This window comes from Cornus florida, unplaced genomic scaffold (assembly GCF_030987335.1).
Source record: "Cornus florida cultivar Cherokee Brave unplaced genomic scaffold, ASM3098733v1 CherokeeBrave_3.0.0_Hap2_Chr08, whole genome shotgun sequence".
NCBI classification, from domain to species: domain Eukaryota; kingdom Viridiplantae; phylum Streptophyta; class Magnoliopsida; order Cornales; family Cornaceae; genus Cornus; species Cornus florida.
Window position 1 is genome coordinate 95,746,812 of NW_026775578.1, and position 25,398 is coordinate 95,772,209.

At 38.1% G+C, this 25,398-nt stretch overlaps 1 protein-coding gene across 3 annotated transcripts in view; it reads right to left on the reverse strand.

Annotated features, from left to right (window-relative positions):
- Window positions 1–25,398, reverse strand: part of LOC132268291 (GPCR-type G protein 1) — a 103,339-nt gene that overhangs the window by 38,427 nt on the left and 39,514 nt on the right. For all 3 annotated transcript variants that reach the window (XM_059769124.1, XM_059769126.1, XM_059769125.1), the window contains exons 7-10: window positions 21,109–21,197; window positions 12,789–12,881; window positions 7,532–7,558; window positions 7,287–7,373 (exon numbers count right to left, since the gene is read on the reverse strand). In XM_059769124.1, coding sequence (XP_059625107.1) covers window positions 7,287–7,373; window positions 7,532–7,558; window positions 12,789–12,881; window positions 21,109–21,197 — 296 coding nt within the window. The remainder of the gene's footprint in view (window positions 1–7,286; window positions 7,374–7,531; window positions 7,559–12,788; window positions 12,882–21,108; window positions 21,198–25,398) is intronic.

Here is a 25,398-nt window from a genome sequence, read left to right on the forward strand (position 1 = left end):
CTCCCATTGCATCTCTGGTGTCATGCTTTGTTCATCGAAGTGGGAGAATTATGTGGTGGGTATGTCAGATCTGAAGCGGATGAGACAAGGGATGCTGAAAGCGTTTGGATAACAGTGCGATCCGATCATGATTGTCCAAAGTTCGTGTTTATTAACGATGACACTTTCTGTTACAAGGTCGCGATTTGGGAAGAAATTTTGTCGGAGCTTGTTCCTTCAACGGAGAGTCTTGAAGGCAATGACGGATCTCATCTTATGTCGGAAGAGAAATGGAACGAGATTCTCAGTAAAGGAAAAGAAGGGGTTATCGAAATTCAGCAGTGGCTGAAGGATCGCGAAATACAGCAAGCAGTGAAGTTTATTAGAGGTAGATGACGAAGTGAGGAACACGCGTCGTTGATAAGCAGCGCTGGTGCACACGTGGTGACCGACGGGTTGCCTCTTCAGATTTGGTTTATCCTTATCTTTTGATGATAAGATAGGGGAGGATTTGATTCGGGCTGAGGAAGGCGGAGTACTGGGTCATATGATGTCAAGACAAGCCAGGAGGACTAGGCCTGGTCTCAATCATGGGCTCATTCAGCCCAAACCCAACAGAGCAAATTTGGGTTATGGGCTTTTTCGACGGGTTCAGAAAGGGCCACTTAGATTTGGTCAAAGTAGGCAGCTTCAGGTTGGGCCTATTAGGTCTGAGCCTAATAGAAGGGTACGAAAAGGGCCTAATTCCTTATTTATTTCTTTTCTAAATACTAAATCTGGCCCTAAAGAATCACAAGCCCATGCTAAGCCTTCATCTCATTTGTTGTTACCCAAGAGGAGAACGATGAACGTCGGTCGCCATGGATCTCGGTGGACCATAGTTGTCAAAGGCGCCTCCAGGAGCCCTGTTGTCGCCTTGAGTACACTTAAGGCGGCTGAGTTATGTAGGCGCCTCTAGGAGCCCTGTTGTCGCCTTGAGTACACTTAAGGCGGCTGAGTTATGTAAGGCGTGCACCTTTCCCACCAAGGCGCCAAGCTACAGGCGCGCTAAAGACGCGCCTGCTTCAAAAAATCGTTTTTTACTTCGGTTTTTTTTTTTTTTTTTTTGGTTTTGTAACTTTGTTTATTGTTTGTTTATTGTTTATGTATAATAGAATATTATTATTTTATTAGTAAATATAATAGAATGCCTACAAGTTACAACATAAAAGACAAAAAAAAAAAGAGAAGCAAAAAAGAAAAGGAAAGCAGAGTAGAAGACAGAGGCTCGCTGCGGCACTCAGACTCTCGGATCTGCGTCGGCGGCTAAACCAACAGGTAAGTTCTTCTCTCTCTTCTTCTTTTCTCCTTCTTCTCTTCTTCTTCCCTCCTCCTTCTCTTCTCGGATCTACTCAAATTTTTTTTTTTCTTCTTCTTCACTTCTTTTCTTCTTCTTCTCTCGAGAGTCTGGCAGAATTTTTTTTATTATTTTTCTCCTTCTTTTTATTTATTTATTTTTTATTTATTTATTTATTTTTTCTCCAGTTTTATTCTTCTTTTTCTTCTGCTTTTTAATTTTTTTTTTTTTTTTTCTCGAGTTTTATTTCAATCTCAAATTTAATATGTCTAGTGTCTAGTGTTTAATATGTCACCTCTGGTTTTGGGTTCTTTCAGTGTCCGAGGATTCTTTCAACTGTAGTAGTTTCTGACTGAAGTTCATAATGAAATTAGTTTTTTTTTTTTTTTTTTTTAGGAAAACTTGAGTTTGTTATTGTTGTAAACTGTAAAGAGGATGCAATTCTCTTGGATTTACATTTTTGTTTAACACGTTTCAGTTAGTACAAATAATTAATTTTTACTTGCTTGGAGTATTGTCTATATTAATGGATGAATTGGATTGTATATGTTGTCTCAGTTTTGGATTGACCATGAGTTTAGGGATTGAGCCCGAGGTTGTAATAAGTCATGTCACTTAGTTGCTATAGCAATAAAAAAAAAAATACTTAAAAAGAATTCATAATGTGTATTATCTATATTAAATATTAATGGATGAATAGGCTTGTATTGTCTGATTAACCATGAGTTTAGGGATTGAGCCCAAGGTATACTAATAAGTCCTGTCACATAGGTGGGTTTTGATTTTTTTTTTTCAACGTGCGCCTTACTTCAGTCAGGCGCGCGCCTTGCCTTGCGCCTTGTGCCTCAGGCTCCAGAAGGCATTTGCGCTTTTGTGCGCCTTGAGCCAAAAACAACTATGTAGTGGACTCGGACTGAAAAACAAAAAATGGGTTACACGATCTCACACTTCTTCTCTAGGTTTGAGTTCTCCAGGTTTAAGTTCTGATCTTTCTCTAAATGCTTTCTCTACCTCTACTTCTTCTTCTTCTTCGGGTGGAGAGGTAAGCAACAGGAATGTTGTGGAGGCTGCATCGCATCAACAGAGAGGTATTATTGGGACTTCAAATTCATGGCTTGATGGGTTAGAGGTGGATGTCTCAAAGGTGACAACTGGGAGTATGGGTTTTTTCAATGGAGTGACAGTTTGTGTTGGGAAAGATCTGCATTTTAAATTGAATAATGACTCTACTGTAGCTTTGCTTAAAGAGCTTCGAATCTTTGCTGCGGTTGAAGGTTTGAACAGGTTATCATCTGAGCATGAGGAGACTTTCCCAACCCCACCCAAAGAAGTTGTTGCTTCGGAAACAGAGGGGAATTTACAGTTAGGAGTTGTTCCTTCTCAGCAGCACTGTTCTAATGATTCCTTTTTCGGGGCAGACTTTGATCATGCAGACTTTGAACATGCTGAAGTGGATTTAATGGAACCTTTGGCAGTTGTGCGGCCAGATTGTTTGGAGACGACCAAAGATTTGGGTATGGAATGGGTTATTGAGAACATTGGAGCAGTAAGTGAAGCTTTGGGTGTCTTTGCAGAAGGTTATGAAGAATAAACCTTGTCTATTCTTCACGAAATTGTTGCAGGAAATGGTAGTACTGAACCAAATCGTGACACAAAAGAAGTTAAAGTCAGAAATACATATCGGAAAGGCGAACAGGAAGTGAAGAATCTGATTTCTTGTGTTAATTATGACGGGAAGAATGGGATGACCAAAGAAAGGGGAAGAACCAGAAGTGGGAAACGGGGAGGAGGAGAATTGATTGTTTTTGGTTCTTAATGAAGCTACGACTTATAACATGGAATGTTCATGGTCTTAATGATCCGAAAAGAAGAAGAGTTGTTAAGGTTGCTTTAAGGAAGTGGAGTGCTCATGTTGTTTGCTTACAGGAAACTAAGATGGCTGATATTACTATCGAGATTGTCAGGAGTCTTTCGGGAGGTAGGTTTGTGGACTGGGAAGTGTTAAATGCAACAGGCACTTCAGGTGGTATCCTACTCATGTGGGATCGAAGATGGTTGTCAAGTCTGAATTGTTGGAAGGGTATTTTCTATGTGTCTTGTATGTTTCAGAAGGAGGAAGACAATTTCAGGTGGGTGTTTTCGGGCGTTTATGGGCCTGTTATTGATAGTGATAAACCAGTCATGTGGGAAGAGCTTTGTCATGTTAAGGATTTATGGTCATTGCCTTGGTGCTTAGGTGGGGATTTTAATTGTGACAGGTCCCCATTTGAGAGATCCACCAGGGGCAGGTGGTCTTCAGAAATGACCATGTTTTCAGAATTCATTGACAGTAATTTCTTTATTGACCTACCATTGGAAGGAGCGGCCATTGCTTGGTCTAATGGTAGGGAACCGGTTACTTTTTCCCGTTTGGATAGATTCCTGATTTTCGGGGCATGGGAAGAGCATTTTCCAGATGTCTCTCAGGCTGTGTTGGTTAGAGTCACATCTGATCATGTGCCTCTTGTTTTAGATTGTGGTGGCTTGAGTTCTAGACGCACTCCTTTCCGTTTCGAAAACATGTGGCTTAGATCCGAGGACTTTCAAGGGAAGGTTCAGTCTTGGTGGGAGAAAGCGAATTTCACAGGCTCTGCTAGTTATGTGTTAGCTAGCTAGAAAGTTTCAGTTTCTTAAAATTGAGTTAAAAAGGTGGAATAAGGAAGTGTTTGGGAATCTTGAATGGAAGAAGAATAGAGTTCTTGCTGATATTGCTGAGCTTGATTGTCTTGATGAGGTGGGACAGAGTGGGGAATCTTTACGCTCTAAAAGAGCCTCTTGCCAAGCGGTTTTTGCTGAGATTACCCATATGGAGGAGATTTCGTGGCGTCAGAAGTCTCGGGCTTTGTGGTTAAAAGATAGGGATCGAAATACAAAATTCTTTCATAGACTTGCTAATGCACACAGAAGATGTAACCACATCAGGCATATCCGGGTCAATGGTTCTGAATTGTGGAGGGAGGACGATGTGCGCGGGGGAATCGCTTCTTTTTATCAGCAGCTTTACACTGAGACTTTGGATTGGAGACCTACTCTTAACGGTCCTCCATTTAATTCTATTTCTGCATTGGATAGTGATAGAATTGAGATTCCATTCACGGAGGAGGAAGTGATTAAGGCACTTTCTAGTTGTAACAAGGACAAAGCTCCAGGACCTAATAGGTTTACTATGCGCTTTCTTAAGGAGAGTTAGGAGGTGGTGCGAGCTGACGTGATGGGCACTTTTCAAGATTTTTATTCTCATGGTACATTTGAGAAGTCTCTAAACGCATCTTTTATTGCAATCATTCCTAAAAAGGGCGGTGCCTCTGATATTAAGGACTTTCGGCCAATTAGCTTAATTGGATGTTTGTATAAGCTTATTGCCAATGTTCTTGTTACCAGGATGAGTAATGTTTTGGATGGTCTCATTTCAGAATCACAAAATGCTTTTGTTGGTGGAAGACAAATTTTGGATTCTGTTCTTATTGCTGGGGAATGTGTTGATTCTAGATTAAGAAGTGGGGTTCTTGGCGTTTTGTGCAAGCTTGATATTGAGAAAGCTTATGATCATGTTAATTGGAAGTTTGTTCTGTATCTGCTTCGAAGATGGGGTTTGGTGATAGGTGGATAAAATGGATTGAAACTTGTATCTCGTCAGTTATGTTTTCTGTTCTCGTGAATGGTTCACCTGCGGGTTTTTAGGCTAGCTCGCGTGGTCTGCGACAAGGAGATCCATTATCGTCTTTTCTTTTCCTCATTGTAATGGAAGGTCTGAGCAGGTTAATAAGAAAAGCGGAAGATTTGGGTTACATCAGGGGGTTCAGAGTTGGCAGAGATGTTGAACATCAGATGCAAATTTCCCATTTATTATTCGCTAATGATACTTTGGTATTTTGTGATGATGAAGTTTCTTAACTCAGATATCTGAGGTGCAATCTCGCTTGCTTCCAAGCAGTCTCTGGGCTAAAGATTAATGTCAGAAAGAGTGTGCTTGTCCCAGTGGGGGATGTTCCAGATATATCCTCCTTAGCTGCTGTTTTAGGATGTGGAGTTAGTTCCTTTCCTCTTCCTTACTTAGGATTGCCTTTGGGAGTTTCTTCTACACGAGTTGGGAATTGGGATCCAGTGATTAATAGATATGAGAAAAGATTAGCAGGATGGAAAAAGCAGTATCTTTCTAAGGGGGGGAAAGTCACACTCATTAAGAGTACTCTCTCATTTCTTCCTACCTATTTTTTATCTTTGTTTCAAATTCTATGCTCTGTTGCTGAAAGGATTGAAAAAACTCAGAGGGATTTTCTCTAGGGTGGTAGGGGTGAGGAGTTTAAGTATCATCTTGTTAATTGGGATCAAGTCTGCCAACCGTTGAGGTTAGGTGGGTTAGGCATTCAAAAAATCATTCCTTTTAATCGTGCTCTCTTGGGAAAGTGGTTATGGAGATTTGGAAGGGAACGCCATCGACAGTGGAGAAGAGTTGTCTCGTGTCATTTTGGTGAGGAGAGCGGGGGCTGGTCATCTCTTCTAGTCACTATTACGTGAGGCGTTGGTGTGTGAAAATTCATTCGGAAGGGTTGGGATGTTTTCTCCACACATATTAGATTCAAAGTTCGGGATGGCAGACATGTTCGTTTTTGGGAGGACCTTTGGTGCGGCGATCAATTGCTATCTCACTCTTTTCCTAGGCTTTACAGTATTGCAGCAAATAAGTATGTTTACGTGATTAATTGTTATCAACTTGATAACAATGGAGTTACGTGGGATGTGTGGTTTAGGCGGCCCTTTCAGGATTGGGAAATGGAGGAAGCTTGTGTTTTTTTGGATACGTTGTATAGACAGAAGGATATTGGGAGTGGGTGTGATGATATTTTGTGGCTTCCTTTAGCTCATGGTCGGTATGGTGTCCGCTCTATGTTCATCTGTCTGTCCAATTTTGTTGCTCCTGTGTTCCCTTGGAAGTCTGTTTGGTGCTCTAAAGCTCCTCTTCGAATCGCATTCTTCGTTTGGACTGCCACATTGGGGAAGATTTTGACATTGGACAATTTGAGAAAGAGAGGCAACATCATTGTTAATTGGTGTTGTTTATGTAAAGCTGATAGTGAATCCGTGGATCACATTCTTATGCATCGTCCTGTGGCATTTGATTGTTGGAGTTTTATTTTTAGCATGTTTGGCGTTTTTTGGGTAATGCCTAAGCACTCTTTTCAATTGATTAACGCTTGGAAAAGGTGTCATGTCAAAGAACAAGCTCGGGATTATTGGAAGATTGTTCCACATTGTGTCTGGTGGTGTCTGTGGCGTGAGAGGAATAATAGATCATTTGAAGAAAAAGAATCGTCTTTAGTTAATTTAAAAATTCATATTCTTCGTTCTTTGTTCTCTTATGTAAGAAGAAGTTCATGCTCCTCGATTGATGATTTCTTTGATCTCTTGGATTCCATTGGTCCTTAGACCTTTTTTCTTGTATTAGGGACACGTTCCCCTTTTGAACGTTTTTCTAATATATTTTTACTTATCAAAAAAAAAAAATCCCTTAAAGTCCGGGGCATAACCCATTACGCCAAATAGACCAAAAATAAGACTCCAGCAGTCATGAGCCACGGTACAATGCAAAAGAAGGTGATCCACAGAGTCCATCATAATTACACAGACAACACCAGATTATGAAAACAACAGATATGATTATTCATATTTTTGACAGGATATTTTCTGTGTGAGACATGACTCTGCCCAAGATGGCAATGTAGTTGTTTATGATATATTGGAGTTACATTTTTCATTACAACCTAGGATCTCATATCTAAAGTCCCAATGCAATCAATTTATCCAAGTAGATTTTGTCATATAGTAGTAAGCTTGTAAATAATAAGGTGGCAAGTAATAACTATGCATGCTAAATGCATGTGGGTCAAGACAGAGTGGGTAATGATCAAACAATTCAAGGGCACTAACTCACCTGTGATAATAATGCGGCGTTGATGCCTATATCAAAGAACTGCAAGAATATGCTGATAGTCATCGTCACAGGATCAACAGAACCAGCCTATCAAAGAAAAACAGATAATTAACTACTATACGTTAAACAGTGCAGTGAATAAGATTGCAAAGCAAGTTGTTACGAAGTACATTAATATGGATGAGAGACAACAAAACCAAGCAATTCAACAGAGGAAATCAGTAAGAGAGAAGAGAAATCAGTACCTCCTTAAAAACAACACTCTGCAAAGACTGCACAAGCCAATCAGATCAAAAGAAATCAGTCCCTTTTTATACATCAAAATAAATAAATAAATAAATAAAAAAGAAAAAAGAAAAAAAAAAAAAAAAGAAGAAAGGAAGAGGGAATGGTGGAAGAATAATAATGGAAGGTGCATTGTTGAATAGAACATAACCGCACATGCGTATCCAAGAGATGAAAAGCTAATTCAGTAGCAGCCGAGGTTAATGTGGTAAGGAGAAGGGACCATCCATGGCATGTTAACAGTTTAATACTACAAGAAAATTATCCTCAACTATTTTTCAGCTTTTAATTGAACGATGATAAAATTAGAAAGATGGGGGAAAAAAACATAGCATAAACACCTATCCAAACAAACAGGTTACTGCCAGTTCAAGTTTTCACTAAAATTAAAGCAGAATTGCCATGCTCTTGGAATCTATGCTACCTAGAGTCAGATACATATATCAGGTACGGGTATGCATTAAGTGCCCGACCTCCCTAAGTCCCAAAATCTTAGGATGCATGAACTCAGCTTAAAATGTGTCAAAAACTTGGGTACGGGTACGTGGACACATCTTGCACTCTTAAAAATATAATATGCTACATAAGAGTGTAATATATGATAATATCATTCTTGAAAAATATAGTTAACAGTGCTAGCCCAGTACAAAAGGTGTCCACCACTGCGGGATCTAGGGATGGTAAGATGTACGCAGTCTTACCTCTGCATATGGAAAGGCTGTTTTTAGTTTCGAACCCGTGACCACCAAGTCACAATGAGCAACCTTGTCATTGCATTGAGGCCCACCCTCTTTAAAATATAGTTAATAACTGGAACTAAATGAAATATAGTGGGGAAAGAAAGAGAGATTTCATCTATCTCATAAGTCAGAAACCCTTTGCTATCAAATTTCAGTTTTTCTTCTTCTTCTTCTTCCATCACAAAAATTAATGGATCCAGGTGTCCGATTTGGATGTCGTATGTGTTTGGACACATTGTTGTCAGGGCTTTTTTGTTATTACTTATATAATGGTGGGGCTTATGTGCAATTTCTGAAACTTGTTATTATAAATAGAATGTGGTGGAAGGATGAAAGTATTTTTTCATTCCTTCTCTCTTTCTCCATCTCTCTCTCTCTTTCTCTTATCTGCTTTCTTCTCCTTTTCTTCTTCTTTATCACTTACTCTTGATTTGATTATATCTTAAAGTCAACATGGTATCAGAGAATGGTTTGTAAAGATCTAGGTGTGTAGTCGAAACCCTTGGGCAAGTTTGTGTAAACCCTAGTGGGTGTGAAGGGTTTTGAAGAGATTCCAAGATGGGATTTGTTTGCAAGGAAGTAGTGTTAATCACATCCACATGTACCGTGGATCCAACTCCGCGGTGAGTTGGCTGGGTGTCGCTGTTGTCAGGGGATTATTTGTTATTACTTATATAATGTTGGGGCTTATGTGTAATTTCTGAAACTTGTTATTATAAATAGAATGTGGTGGAAGGATGAAAGTATTCTTTCATTCTTTCTCTCTTTCCCCATCTCTCTCTCTTTTTCTCTAACCCGCTTTCTTCTCTTTTCCTTCTTCTTCTTTATCACTTACTCTTGATTTGATTACATCTTAAAGTCAACATGGTATTCGAGCATGGTTTGTAAAGCTCTAGGTGTGTAGTTGAAACCCTAGGGCAAGTTTGTGTAAACCCTAGTGGGTGTGAAGGGTTTTGAAGAGATTCCAAGATGGGATTTGTTTGCAAGAAAGTAATGTTAATCACATCCACATGTACCACGGATCCAACTCTGCAATGAGTTGGCTGGGGGTCGCAAGGGGCAGCGTGCCCCTGCTCGAGTTTTTTTGGACCTATTTTTTATCTATTGCAGTCTCAATTAGTGTTTTTTTTTTAGTTCGTGAGGTTCTACAACAATGGCTTTTTCTTCGACGTTCGTGATTCTGGTATGGTCTACTTTGTTGCTTTCTAGGGATTGTGTGGTGACTATGTAGTCACTTTTTTATGCATCTTAGAAGACGGAAATCTTTCTAGTTTAAGTTTGTGTGTTAGAGAGGTAGTTCTCTATGTATTTTGTTACTGCTTTTGTTTCTGTATACTGTGGAAAGATCTAGGCTGAATTGTTAGGAAATTAGTTAGGGAGGATTTTTAGGAATTATCCATAGTTAGATAGTTGGTGGCAAAGGGTTATACTCAAACAAATGGCATTGACAATCAGGGGATCTTTGCTCCAGTTGCGAAAATGAATACTATTCGGGCTCTGTTATCTTTAGCAGCTAACTTAGAGTGGACACTTCAACAGTTTGATGTTAAGAATGCTTTCCTCCATGGCAATCTAGAGGAGGAAGTGTACATGGACCTTCCTGCACGTAGTGATGAAAGTACCAATAAAGGGAAAGTATGCAAACTAAGAAAATCATTATATGGCATGAAACATTCTCCTATAGCATGGTTTGGTAGATTTGCACAAGCTATGCAGAAGTATGAATATCATCCTAGTCAAGCAGATCATACGTTATTCCTTCAGCACTCTCGAGGAGGTAGAATTACAGTTGTTATTGTCTATGTGGATGATATCACCATCACCAAGGATGATACCGAGGAGATTAGGAGACTAAAGGTACATTTGGCCAAGGAATTTGAAATTAAAGACTTGGGTGTCCTGCAGTATTTTCTAGGTATTAAAGTGGCTCGTTCAAAGCAGGAATTCTTTGTTTCATAGAGTAGGTATGTACTTGATCTTTTAACTGAGACAAGGATGTTATCCTGCAAGCCTGTGGATACTCGTATCGAACAGAATCATAGATTGGGTGAACAGACTGATGATACACCAGTTGACAGAGAGATATCAGAGGTTGGTTGGAAAACTAATATATTTGTCTCATACATGACCTGATATAGCCTATGCACTGAGTGTTGTCAGTCAGTTCATGCACGAGTCAAATGAAGTTCATATGCAGGCAGTAGAGAGGATACTTATACTTGAAATCAGCACCTGGTAAAGGTCTTTTGTTTTCAAAACATGATCACCCTGCAGTAGAGGCCTATACAGATGCTGATTGGGTAGGTTCTATTTCATATCGAAAATCAACTACAGAATATTGCACATTTGTGGGTGGCAATCTACTTACTTGGCAGAGCAAGAAGCAATCAATTGTGGCCAGGTCTAGTGCCGAAGCTGAATTCAGAGCTATGGCCCACGGTGTATGTGAATTATTATGGTTAAAGATCCTATTGGGAGAATTGAGGATTGCTTGTCAAAGTCCCATGAAGCTATATTGTGATAATAAGGCAGCCATCAGCATTGCTCATAATCCTGTGCAACATGATCGGACTAAACATGCTGAGATTGACAGGCACTTTATCAAAGAGAAGTTAACAGAAGGTGTGATTTGCACTCCCTATGTGAGGACCAAGGATGAACTTGCTGATATTTTGACTAAGGGAGTCTCTAGCAAAGCGTTTAATTCTGCTCTTGCCAAGCTGAGAATCCGAGACATCTATTCTCCAGCTTGAGGGGGAGTGTTGACATATATAGATAATTAGTTGTATTGTTAACTATATAACTGTTAACATATATGGATAATTAGCTATGCATGTGTTGATTATCATAGTTATAGGAGCTGATTTTTAGTCTTCAATTTCTTTCCTTCTTTGTAATTATTTGTGTACTATTTAAATCCTCAACAAGGAGAAGAATAAACACGGAGAATTATTCCTATTCCTTTATATCTAGAAAAATCTTCATATGCCACCGAGGTTTAAACTTGTCAATGGTCATAATTTAGTGTGCAAGGTAAATAAAGCCTTGTATGGGTTAAAGCAATCACCGCGTGCTTGGTTTGAGAGGTTCAACACTGCTACGAAAAGAGTAGGGTTCACATAGAGTCAGGCAGATCATCAAGAAGCACTGGGGTTGCACCACTGCCCTTATTGTATATGTCGATGATATTGTTATCACTAGAAATGTTCCAGAAGAGATTCGTCGAATGAAGTCATTTTTGGGAACAGAGTTCGAGGTTAAAGACCTCGGATCATTGAGATACTTTCTTGGCATCAAGGTGTGCAGATTGAAGAAAGGGGTGTTCATTTCTCAATGGAAGTACGTGTTAAATTTGCAGGCTGAAACAGGCTTAGAGCTAGACCTATTGATATTCCCATTGTGTAGAACCATTGGCTTAATGATGTAGATGGAGACCCTTTAGATGATGTAGGAAGAATTGAACGATTGGTTGGTAGACTGATTTACTTCTCTCACGTGCCCGAATATTGCCTACACTGTTAGTGTGATTAGTCAGTTTATGCATGCTCCACGTACACCTCAACTTGAGGCAACTCATCATGTTGTTCGCTACCTCAAGGGTGCACCTGGTAAGGGGATATTGTTTGGCAGTCATGGCCACTTGTGTGTTGAAGCCTATACTAATGCTAATTGGGCAGGGTCTATAACAAATCAACGATCTACTTTAGGATATTGCACATTTGTTAGAGGTAATCTTGTTTCATGGTGAAGAGGCTGAGTTCATATCCATGGCACACGGAGTTTGTGAGTTGTTGTGACTACGCATGATGTTTGGTGAGTTGGGTTATCCTGTTTGCAAGGCAATGAAACAAGGCTACTATTAGCATTGCCCACAATCCAGTTCAACATGACAGGACAAGCACATTAAAGTTGATCGGCACTTCATTAAGGAAAAGCTTCATCTTGGGATGATTTGTACTCCAAACATCAAAACACATGATCAGGTTGATCAGGTTGCTAATGTTTTGACTAAGGGTGTCAGCAAGACTTGCTTGCAAAATATGTTAGTCAAGCTGGGCATGATAGATATCTTTGCACCAGCTCGAGGGGGAGTGTTGTGAGGGGCTTATTTGTTATTACTTATATAATGGTGGGGCTTATGTGTAATTTCTGAAACTTGTTATTATAAATAGAATCCGGTGGAAGGATGAAAGTATTCTTTTATTCTTCCTCTCTTTCCCAATCTCTCTCTCTTTTTCTCTCATCTACTTTCTTCTCTTTTTCTTGTTCTTCTTTATCACTTACTCTTGATTTGATTATATGTTAAAGTCAACACACATATTCCACACTAATACTTATGATGTGTCGAGTAAGTTAAGGAGAATAGGAGAGTCCATGAAATCAAGCTTGGAATAGATTCAAATAATTAGAGCCAAAATAAATGAAACAGGGAAAAAGAACGGACATCTACCTAGCCTTTTTTGTAATATTTAGGTACCTTTATCATTTTATATACACAATAGATGGAACATGCATAGCCCAATAGATTCTGCATGTGACCCCTCCAGGTTCGAGAATAAGCAGCAGCTTCCTGAAAATGAGTACCGAACATAATGCAAGTTTCTCCGTAAAAAATTAAAGAAAAACAAGAAGAAAATAATATATAATGCAAAAGAAGAATTAAATAACCAATGGTAACAGTTAAACTGCGGTGCCTTGGACAACAGAAAGTTGTGATAGCTTGACATGATTGACTTTAACAAATTGATTAGGGAAAGTAGAGAAAGAAAAAACTATATAAACAAAAGACAAACCTTGGAGTTATGTTGCAAGAATGCCCTCCCAGGTAATTTAATAAAACATTTTGCATGGTTTGTACATAGTGCCAGTGGGGTGATAAATTCAGTATCCAAAAGTTAGTGACATTGATTTTCAATTCTATTTAGATAAGCAAGCAATTTTTGTTATAGTGTTACTAAAAAAACGTGCAAAGGACAGACAAGAAACACTTTTTGAGAAGAATAATGAAGGATAACCAAAACTCAACAAACACAAAGAGGAAAAAGACATCAATACTAACGAGACTAGACTTGAGTCAATTCCCTTGCAAGAACCTAGCAAGGCTAAAGTTTGTAAGTTTACATGTTGATTGTAGAAACACAACTCACAAGACATATATCTACTTGTGTAAATCCAGTGATAAGCTGTCGTGCCTTGGACAACAGAAAGTTGTGATAGCTTGAAATGATTGCCTTTAACAAATTGATTACGGAAAGTAGAGAAAGAAAAAACTATATAAACAAAAGATAAACCTTGGAGTTATGTTGCAAGAAGGCCCTTCCAGGTAATTTAATAAAACATTTTGCATGGTTTGTACATAGTGCCAGTGGGGTGACAAATTCAGCATTCAAAAGTTAGTGACATTGATTTTCAATTCTATTTAGATAAGCAAGCAATTTTTGTTATAGTGTTACTAAAAAAAGTGCAAAGGACGGACAAGAAACCCATTTCGAGAAGAATAATGAAGGATAACCAAAACTTAACAAACACAGAGGAAAAAAGACATCAATACAATGAGACTAGGCTGAAGTCAATTCCATTGCAATAACCTAGCAAGGATACAGTTTGTAAGTTTACATGTTGATTGTAGAAACACAACTCACAAGATATATATCTACTTATGTAAATCCAGTGATAATCCGGTCCATGTTGTCATTATATCTTTCAAATTGCAACATCAGGTTTTCATGATTCATATATAGAAATAATTCCTTAATTGTGACTAATATTACCAAGTGTCGTTAACATTTTGTCCAGTCAATCTCACCCATATAATGTTCCGGGGCATGTTTTCTCTTTGTCCAAAAAAGATCAGATGCATCTTTTCTATAGCCAATCCAAAACTTGGAGAAATGATTTCAGTAAGACAGATGGACAACTTAATATTGTAGTCAGACTTATATACTAAAATATGAAAAATATTCCATCTTTCTGAGGCGTCACCTAGATGTGCTGCACAATATCAATAGTCGGATTGAAATGAGAAGTACCCCTAATGAAAAACCTCTGAAATTATTTCAATATTGGACCTGGGACATATAAAAGTTCCGAATCGAATCTCTTTAGAAAGCCATACACTTCGCATGTTTCTAGTGATTCACATGGCACCATTAAATGATACAAGAAATGGATAAGATTCTACAACACACTAGAACACCCTTGTTGAAAATCCTTTACTCCAATAGCATCAATGGTTCCTTGAAGAATGTGATATCTCACAACTGATAATGCGATGACTGGGATTTTTATTTCCTTTTCCATTCATTTTTCTTCATATGCATTCATTTATGTGTGGTGTGTGGAGAGGTGCTTTGAGGACATGTTTGGTATTTACTTATTTGATGGGGGAGTGTGTACATATATGTAGATATTTTATCTTATGGCATATGTGACTGCACATATATATTATCTTTTCCTACATGGTATACTTGTAGTTGCACTTAGGGTAAGGGGTATACTAGTCTTTAGTACATAAAGTGGGTACTATATAGTTATGATGGAGAGAGAGAGCAGATTTCTGCTCTCCTTTTCTGGCTGCAGCTTCTTCTCCCCCTTTTCTTTTCATTTTCACTTTTATATCTAGTTTTCTAAGGCCTATACCATCACCTTCCACTTGGATTTTGGAGGAGCCATAGTTGGAGAAGTTGGAGAGCTCGACAAGAGGAGTATTCCTACGGTTTTACTATTCCATTTGGTGTATTTCTGCTTTGCTGGAAATTCTGGTTTTGTTTATACTTGAGGTAGGAGGTTTGTTATACCTTTAATCTATTGGTTCTTTGTATTTTATGACAATGAGGGTGTGTAAAGCTTGCTTGGTGAGTTTATATTATGATAGTATAGATATATTAAAGTGTGTATGTGATTGCATGAAAGTCACATGGCTGCAATGATGTATTTTATGTTTAAGAATGTAAGACGAATATATTAGCATGATTATATGCTGACGACATGAGGTACATGTAGGCAAATGTGTATCATTCTTCATGTGGTGCTCATGGTATGTTTGGTGTTGTGTTATTATGATAAATGTTGAGATAGTTGTTCATTTAAATTATGGAAAGCATGCCAGTAGGTTTAATGCACACCAAGTGTTTGATGAAACGTCTAAGTGAGGTCCTCTAAGTATATAAATTCTGTTTTGTATTGGAATTGATGTTGTTTGCGATGGAAGGCATGCCATGATAGTAGTGTGATACTAGGGCTTGACTTGTGTGGAACATTACTCACGTGTGCTTGTGAAGTGTTTAAAGTGGCATATGGTATGTGTATTACCTTGTGGATTATTTGTGATTTTTGGGATATACTTGGGTTATTGGGATATACTCGGGGATGGAAATCCCCACAAATTGGCCAATCGGTATGTCACCAGCGGGTTAGTAGCCTGAGAATGACAATTACAGCACGGGGCTTAAGCACGTGTTCAGGCAAGTGTGTGAGTCACGAGGAATCCCAGCTTGTCGATTTCAAACTCTATTTGTCAAGTTGATTATTTGGATTATGTTGTACAGTATTGTATGAGTTGTCACACGTGTACAGTTAGTATTGTATGAGTTGTCACCTACCCCTCATTACCATATATAGAATTACCATGTACAGGATTTTCTTGTTTTCCACTCACCTACTCCCCCGTAGCTTCTCCTATATAAACACCATTGTATTATTGTATTACTTAGTTAATAACGTATAAGTTTTCATATATTCTGTTTCTCTCTCTCTCTTTCAACATGGTATCAGAGCAAAAATCGATCCCTCTATAAATTTTTTTTTTAGTCTTATTCAGACTTCGATCTTGATTCCATCTCAGCTTTCTCTCAATCTCTTCTCGGCAATCTATCCTCGGCGATCTCAGTTCTCGTCTCAGCAATCTCTCTAGGATCCCTCCTCGGCTACCTCCTCGATAATTTCTCTTAGGTTCATCTCGGCTAGATCTTGGTTCTCTTATCTCGGCTCCCTCTCGCTACTATATCTCATTTGTTCGGCAACTCATGTGATGGATACTAAGGAATCCCGTCTTCTTGGGTCAATCACCAGCACCAAACTAGTAAAGTGTGAACGTGCAAATCAACCCCTCTCCACCGCTACTATCATTACTTCAGGTAATACGTGTCTCCATGCTTCATCTTCTACACCTTGGATCATTGATTCAGGGGCATCCAATCACATGACAGGTAACCCATCTCTTCTTTCTGATATTTCTCATGTTTTCTCACCATCGGTTGTTAATATAGCGAATGGTGCCAAATCACCTGTTCATGGAATTGGTACCTTCCGCACTTCGTGTCTCACTTTTTCATCAGTTTTATATATCCCTCAATTTTCATTCAATTTATTGTCAGTTTGCAAAATCATATCAGATTTAAATTGCTCAGTTACTTTTTCTCCTTCCCGTTGTGTCTTTTAGGATCTCAAGACGAAGAAGACGATTGGTGGGGGGTTTGAGAAGGATGGTCCTTACTACTTCCAGCTAGCTACTATTCCAACAGCTCTACATTCCACCTCTTCTTCAGATTACCAGTAGCATTGCCGCCTTGGGCATCCCTCTTCAAATAGTCTTCGAACCTTAGTCCATTCTTTAGGTGATTTTTCTAAGTTTAATTGTACTACTTGCAAACTTAGTAAACATCGTCGGGCTACTTTTAAGTCTCGTTTTGATAAAAGTTTAAAACCTTTTGAGTTAGTACATTCGGATGTTTGGGGACCAACTCGTATTGCTGGTTTATTTGGTGCTTGTTATTTTGTGTCATTTATTGATGATTATTCACGTTTAACTTGGGTTTATATTCTTAAAGATAGATCTCAAGTATTCTCTGTTTTTCAATCCTTTTATGCTGAAATTCAAAATCAGTTTGATGCAAAATTACTTGTTCTTAGAACTGACAATGCCCTTGAATATAAACTTAATGTAGTCGAGGGGCATTATCCATCAAACATCTTGTGTTGATACCCCTCAACAAAATGGAGTTGCTGAACGGAAGAATGGCCCACTTCTAGCTATCGCTCGTGCCTTAACAATTCAAATGCATGTTCCAAGACATTTTTGGGTAGATGCAATTCTAGTTGCTGCTTATCTTTTAAACCGCATGCCTTCTAAGGTCCTTTAAGGAAAATCACCCTTCCAAATGATGTTTTCTGACAAAAATCCTTTTTCCATTCCTCCAAAGGTGTTTAGGTGTGTCTATTTTGTTTATAATCTAAGCCTGGGATGAGACAAAGTTGATCCTCATGCTCACAAATGTATTTTCTTAGGTTATTCTTGCACTCAAAAGGGATATAAATGTTACAGTCCAACTCTTCGTAAACATTTTGTGTGTGCAGATGAACCTTTCTTCAAGAGTCTGTTCTTCCAACTCCAGTTTTTTATTCTGACATCCCACCAGCTCTTCATGTCTATGCTCGTCGCTGAAAAAGAGTAGTTAATCATGTTCCAACGACTGAAGTAGTAAACCCAGCCTTGCCACTTCCACCAGTCGCTTCAACACCTGGAGATTCTTCCATCTCTCCAAACTCTGATGTTGATCAACCTATTGTTGTTCGGAAAGGTAAACGGTCTTGTACCAATCACGCTATCTCTAATTTTGTATCGTATAATAAATTGTCCTCCTCCTATCTCTAATTTAAGAAAACGAAACGTGGTATTGTGATTCTTGTGGTGTATGTAGATGATATTGTTATCACCAGCAGTGACAAAGATGGTATACAAGTTCTAATCCATCACTTGAGTTCTAGCTTCCTTACTAAGGATTTGGGCAAACTTCGGTATTTTCTAGGAATTGAGGTGGCTCGGTCGAAGCAAGGCATTAGTCTTTCTCAGCGGAAGTATACTCTTGATCTATTACAGGATATTGGATATCTTGGTTTAAAACTTGTAGCTACACCCATGGAGACTAATGAAAAACTTAAGGTGGATGATGGTGACCCACTCGATGATCCAGAGATGTATTGGAGACTTGTAGGTAAACTTATTAACCTCACAATCACTCGTCCAGAAATATCATATGCAGTCAGTGTTGCGAGCCAGTTCATGATTAGTCCTCGGGTACCTCACATGGAGGCAGTTGTACGAATCTTGAAGTATCTCAAGGGTGCTCCAGGACGTGGTTTGCTTTATCGATCTTTTGGACATCTTCAGATTGAGGGATATAAAGACTCAGATTGGGCCAGTTCTCCTTTTGATCGACGGTCCACCACGGGTTACTGCACCTTCATAGGAGGAAATCTAATAACTTGGAGGAGTAAGAAACAGTCAGTTGTGGCTCGTTCCAGTGCTGAAGCAGAGTATCGTGCCATGGCACACACTGCCTGTGAACTTACTTGGTTGAAAACTTTTTTACAGGAACTTAGGATTTTAGTCCAGTATCCAATTCCTCTCCATTGTGACAATAAGGCAGCTATTCATGTTGCTAGCAATCTAGTCTACCATTAGAGGACTAAACACATTGAACTAGATTGCCATTTCATTCAATCTAAAGTTGACTCGAATGAGATTGTTACACCTTTTGTTCCTTCTGGTAGACAACTCCCAGACATCTTCACTAAGGCGCTTCCCAAGAACTCTATTGATTCCATATGTAGCAAGCTGGGAGTTATTGACATTTACTCTCCAGCGTGAGGGGGAGTGTTGTACAGTATTGTATGAGTTGTCACACGTGTACAGTTAGTATTGCATGAGTTGTCACCTACCCCTCATTACCATATATAGAATTCCCATGTATGGGGTAATCCAATTCTCCACTCACCTACTCGCGTAGCTTCTCCTATATAAACACCATTGTATTATTGAATTACTTACTTAATAACATATAAGTTTTCATATATTTTGTTTCTCTCTCTCTCTTTCAACAGATTATAATTGGAACTTGGTAGTATTCTTATATTTCATCATTTTGTATATGCCTACTTGTGATGGAATAGGTTCATTTCCTTGTTGAAAGCATGTTGATGTATGTGCTAGTCTAGGGATGATGCCTATCATGTTCTGGAACATAGACGTTAGGGAGCATGACCCCTTTTGCATTGCCTAGCATACTTTTGTGTTTGTAGGGTCCAAAGATTGTAGCTTATTTGTATACCATTCTTTCCTACTTGGCATATTTGCTCACGCCTTTATTTTTCATGAAAGGGACCTACTTTGGAGGACACACCTCATCCTTAGCTTGGTGTAGCTTGATGAAGTTTTTGGACGTTCTTTGATGATATTCATACTCATGGTAGTTGTAGCATTTTGTTAAACTTGAATCACATGTACGTGTGATGTACATTTTGTGTATGTGTAATTTTAAAGAGGCAAATGGCTTAAAAACTCAATGCCATCTTTTGGAGTTCCAACGCTATTTCCACTCTTTCTCATTTCATTTCATATGTGTTGTAAATTGATGTAATGAGGCCTGGTTGCTATCTACCATGAGCATGCATGCTGTTGTGTGAGTTTCTATTCAGTGTGATGGCTTAGTATTCATTCCAAAGTTGTACTCGTCATGCATGGACTAGTTTCAGGCTAATTGAACCTTCATGGTTAATCACGAAGACTGACTATTTCATGTTCACTTCCGCGTTTGGGGCTTGGATTAGAGCCGGTAATCTTTCCTTTCTCATGCACCATGTTTCCAGAATTCTGGGCGTGACAGATAATCTTTAACCCTTCCCCTCTTACTAAGTCTACAATATGTTCTTGTGAATTATGGCCAGTACCAAGTAAGCAGTGATTTCAAATCCTGAGGTGAATTGTACTTTGACAACAACACATAAGGCAGAGTTTGGTTATTTTTGGGTAATAGTGGAAAAGTTGACAAATAAGTCACCCTTACTGTCACTGTTCAGAAGCTTTACATTAAAATTTTTACCTTGTACAACTACTCATTCAATTCTTTTGAAGTCATTAGATCCTTTTTCTTGTTCGAGAATCTCCTCCCTTCTTTCACTTCGTCCCAAAGAGTAATTAGGACCAATTTAGTCACACTTTAATGTTCCAGTTGAGCACTTTCCATTTTTTATCATTCTCAAAGGAGAAGATTATTCTCGGCATTTTAGGAACCTAAGACTCTTGAACAATCTTTCCCATTCTACGGTTATGGATGGAAAGAAGAAATAAATGACCCGAATTTTAAGTATTCACTTCATCTTGTTAGGTATAGGTGATTTTCTTCTAGTATTGAAGGTTCTTTATTTGGGGGCATATACGATACCTGGGCTCCTGCAAGGGGGAATGTAAGAAAAAATTACCAACTTGACCCTCAGCCCAAGTATAATATTTGGTTATTTTCTAAAATCCCCTTTTAGAGGAGAAGGATGGATTGTTGGTGTGGACAATTTCGAAGATGTATTCAGTGGACGTGATTACATTTACTGGGTGGAATCTTGCATATCAGCTGGCAAAGAGAAATTGCATGGTCAATCTGAACTCCTTAGGATAAGGTTCTTAAAATAAATTGCTCTTTAAAGATGTGATAAATGATAGGAACATAGAATTTGATGTCTCTATTCAAATGAATTTTGACACATTGCTATATTAATCAATTAAAACTTCAACATATCACTGACAACAACCAAACAAAGAAGCATAACCTTTGGCATAACAATGACACGAGCCCGTAATAATTCTTGAAGAAATCAAAATATCAATTCATCTGACAATTCATTAACATGAAAATAAAGATATGTACAGAACTCATAGCTGCTGCAGCCCACAGAAAAGAAGATTACTGCAGAAGGTAGATTATTAAATTAGGAAAGTAGAATGGAGAACATTGATAAAATTAGACCTTGGCTTGGCGAAGTTCGTAAATTTCCAAGAATAGTTGCTTTGAGAGCTCTTCTAAAGCTTCAACCTCTGCTTCCATGCTTTTAATATCTTATGAGAAAAAGGAAGGTAACATTGAGAAAAACAATAGAGCAAGGGAGAATAAATTGCTAAACCAAGATTGAAATAAAATCCTTAGGAAGTAAGAACTACTGCCAGTATTGTTGAAAACAAAGTAAGAAAAGAAAGTTTTATATTAAATTGAGGATAGTCAAAAGACAAAAACTGCAAGTAGAAGAAATTATGGTTTGATATTGTTTACTTAATAATGAGTATAATTCCATGGCATCCAAAGTACATTAATATATAATTAACCACATTCTACAGTAATTAAACATTAAAGAAAATGTGTCCAACCACTTGGTTATTGCCTGGGTGGTATGATCTCTCCTACCCAAAGGGGAGATTGAAGGTTCGAGCCCCAAGTATGGCAATGCGTGGGTGGGTGTGCTTGCTTTACATTCCGGAAAAAGAAGGTACTCAAATCATTAATCATCCCAAATTTGAAGTTGCACAGAAGAACAATAAACTGTGGCAACTGGTTGTGCTTACCATGCTGGTTCTCATATTCAGATGAAATGTGTTGAAGGATTTATTTATTAAAGTTACACCCTCTCTAACAGTTCAAACTTTTGGAGTAGATGGTAGTTAACATGGTGTTAGAGCCAAAAAGGTATCGTGTTCAAACCTCACCGTCACCCTAATTAAAATTTGATAAACACATGTTGGACCAAAAAGAAGGCCACACGTGAGGGGACGTGTTGAAAAAAAAAATATTAAAGTTACACCCTCTCTAACAGCTTAAGCATTTGGAGTAGATGGTAGTTAACAAAATGGAAACAATATCACCTCTGATATTTTCCAAATGGAGGGGACAGGTTGTAGCTACCTCTGCTTATTACAGCACCTCTAGGATATACTCTCACCATGGGGAGAGTCAAATGCTTAAGCATGGTTCATTTAAATGGTTATCTTACATGAGTGGATGTCTTGTGTATGAGGAAGATGCAAAATTTGTGGACCACTAATTTCTTTAATGTTGACATGGGATTTCTTGGCTTTCCATATTCTCCATATTCAATGTTTGGTGGGAATCTGGTTAAGATCAAATTTGCTTTGGAGTTAGTGAATCATGGCTTGCAACAAAATACAAGTGTCATTTGGAATCGAGATCCTCATATTTTATTTTGGAAAGTAAAGAATAGAAGAATTTAATAATATTGATCTACCAATTCTATATTGAAGATTTAAAAGCCATTTTACTATTAAGTCTTCTGTCATCAGAAACCCTAGGAAAGGTAAATAGGTTTGTTTCCTTTGTTGGATTCACTGACCTTCCTTTATTTTTTATATTTTTTAGTGAGGCCTCAGCATGTCATCAATATCGAAACCCTTTATATCTAAAATTTGTAAACAATTGGAGTAATTTTTGCTTACGTCTAAAAAAACAGTATACGATCTTAGATAAAGTAAATCATGTAAATTGAAAAATCAATATCCATTACCACTCACAATGCCTTGTCCCAACTTTTTGAGCCCACTAAATCAATCCTGTTTCAAATATTTTATTATATCTAGGGTCATAATTTCAATTAAGTCACACGCTAGAATATCATTTACTTACTATTTCAATCGATGTTAACATTGTTCTTCCCATCCCTTAGTATCGCCTTCAATTTTAGCACATCATTCTCTCATTGGCGCAATTATTGGTCATGGCTATGTATGATTTTCTCTGATTGTATCTCCAATGACACTTCAACCATCTCACAAATGCTTTCCTTTTAGTTTTTATCTCTTCTCATTACTGTAGATCCATGTTAACACTTCAGCCACACTCATTTTATGAATATATTGTCTCTTAGTCATCTAACATTCTATCTCGTAAAGTATAACAGATCTAATAACTATTTTATAGGATTCACCTTTCAATTTTAGAGGTATATGTTGATCACAAGGTATGCTAGAAGCAATCCTCCATTTAACTCAACCTATTTTAGTTCTTTAAAAAAAAAAAAATTCATCTCCAACATCTCGCATTATTTAAAAGAAAGAATCATGAAAAACAAGCTTAAAAAGTTATCAAGAGTTTTCTAAACCTGACTTAAATTGCTAACCCTAAGTTGGATCTATTTACTAGGAATTTTTTTAGGTGTCTTTCGGATACGCCAAAGCCACCCTTTCCATGAAGAGCTATTTGGCATTAGAAGGCCGCTCTCAAAGTGGCGTTCTTTGCACCATTTTCAGAAAGATTTTGACCCGGGATAAGATTACAAGGAAGAGACAAATTGTGGTCAATTGGTGTTGCATGTGTAAGAGTGACGAGCAAACATTTGATCACCTTCGTTTGCATTGCCCAGTCACCATTTTGGGGAAGATTTTGACCCAGGATAAGCTTAAGAGGAGACAGATTGTGAACAATTGGTGTTGCATGTGTAAAAATGACGAGGAAACGGTTGATCACTGTCTTTTGCATCGCCCAATGGCTTGGGATTGCTGGTTTTTGTTGTTGGATTTGTTTGGGGTTCAGTGGGTTATGCCCAGGTCTTCCAGAGGCTTGGTTGAGGCTTGTAGAGGTGGTACAATGGGGGCCCAAGTTCGTGATTTCTGGAGGGTATGCCTTTGAGCGTCTCGTGGTGTTTATAGCTTGAAAGAAATAGGAGATCCTTAGAAAGAAAGGAGAATCCTATTGGGATGTTGAAGGTTAGTACCCTTTTTTATTGGGTTCCAGGGAGAAATTGTAAATCCATGGAGGAGCTTGAAGACCTTTTGGACTTGTTGAGAGTTTAGGGGCCCTATTTAGCCTTGCGTTGCTTTTGAGGGATGTGTTCCCCTTTTGAACACTTTTTATACAATCATTACTTTTCAAATATATATATATATATATCAAATAAACCTAACACAAGCCTTATATTGAAGTTTTGTCTAATTAGCAAGCTAAGCCAACACAAGAGGAAGCTTTACTCAATTGGGCTCAAAAGTGTAAAAGTAACTGGGACTATCGAGATCTCTTCAAAAAATATATATATATTTTATTTATCTATTAATTTATTTTTATTTTTTTACTTTTTGCTAATTTAAGGATATAAAAATATGGGCATTGGATGCTAAAAGGTACAAAATAAGAAAGCTACTATGGGTGCATAAGCAAAGAGCCCAAGTAAAATCAGCCAACTTTTAGATTATTAGTTTTTATTTGTCTAAAAACTGCCATGGTGCCACCTTTCACTTTTTTTTTTTTTAATTTACGTTTAAGTTCTAAACTTTCCTTCAATTAAAATGAAATAGGCGTCCATTAAAAGTCAAGCAATTTACCTTCCAAAACGAACTGAGCTTGGCATGCGAGTTGGCCTAGTTAGTGCCAAGCCTAGTTTCTTCGAAGTAAGCTCAAGTAGCATGATATTCAGCTTATCTTGGTTCTTCTAACCAACTAGGAGTGTTTCTACTTACCAATATTAAAAACATAGAATGTCAGTTCTTAGTTGAGCTACCTCTACTAGATGTCATATTTCAATGGAATTGACAGAAATGTTCAACGGAATCGAAAGAAAAGGTCATCGTACAAAAAGGACTTGGGTTGGAATTTGTTTATGTTTTTCAAAAGTTAGTTAATGGAGTTGCATGATTGAAGGACAAATTGGAGATTTCAAAGATTCAAAGAGGGTATAAATGTAAATTCAACTCTCAATTGCGCATTCTCCAAATTAGGGTCTCATATTCATGCATTCGCAACATTTTTCTTTTCTTTTCTTTTTTTTGGTAACGAAGAATCAACCCACCCGCAAGTCATTTTGGATTCTTGGATGGTTTACAAACCCCGGATGCACGCAATCACCCGCAAACCATGTTCATCACTGAAGCCCAAACCTCACCTTCGGTGAGACTCGAATCAGCAACTTAGGTGAGTATCCCCAAAGACCTTACCAGCTGAGCTACCTATGCAGGACTTAAAAACTTGTTTTCAATACATCAAATTGCATTTGAATTAAGAAAAAACCTAAAGGTCACAAGTGCAAGAGTTTGAGCGAAGATCATCCCTCACTGGACTAGGTTCTATTGATCAAACCTAAGTTAGATCAATCAAACACTGAAGAAGGCCATTAGCTCTGATCTGAGGGGGAGTCTTCCTTATCTTTACCTACTTTTCCAATGCCATTAGCTCCATCTTCTAGTTCTCCTCAATCTAATCCTCCCTTGCAGGTTTACCAGCGGTCACAATCTCGATATGTTGTTCCTTATGCTCCGGACACAT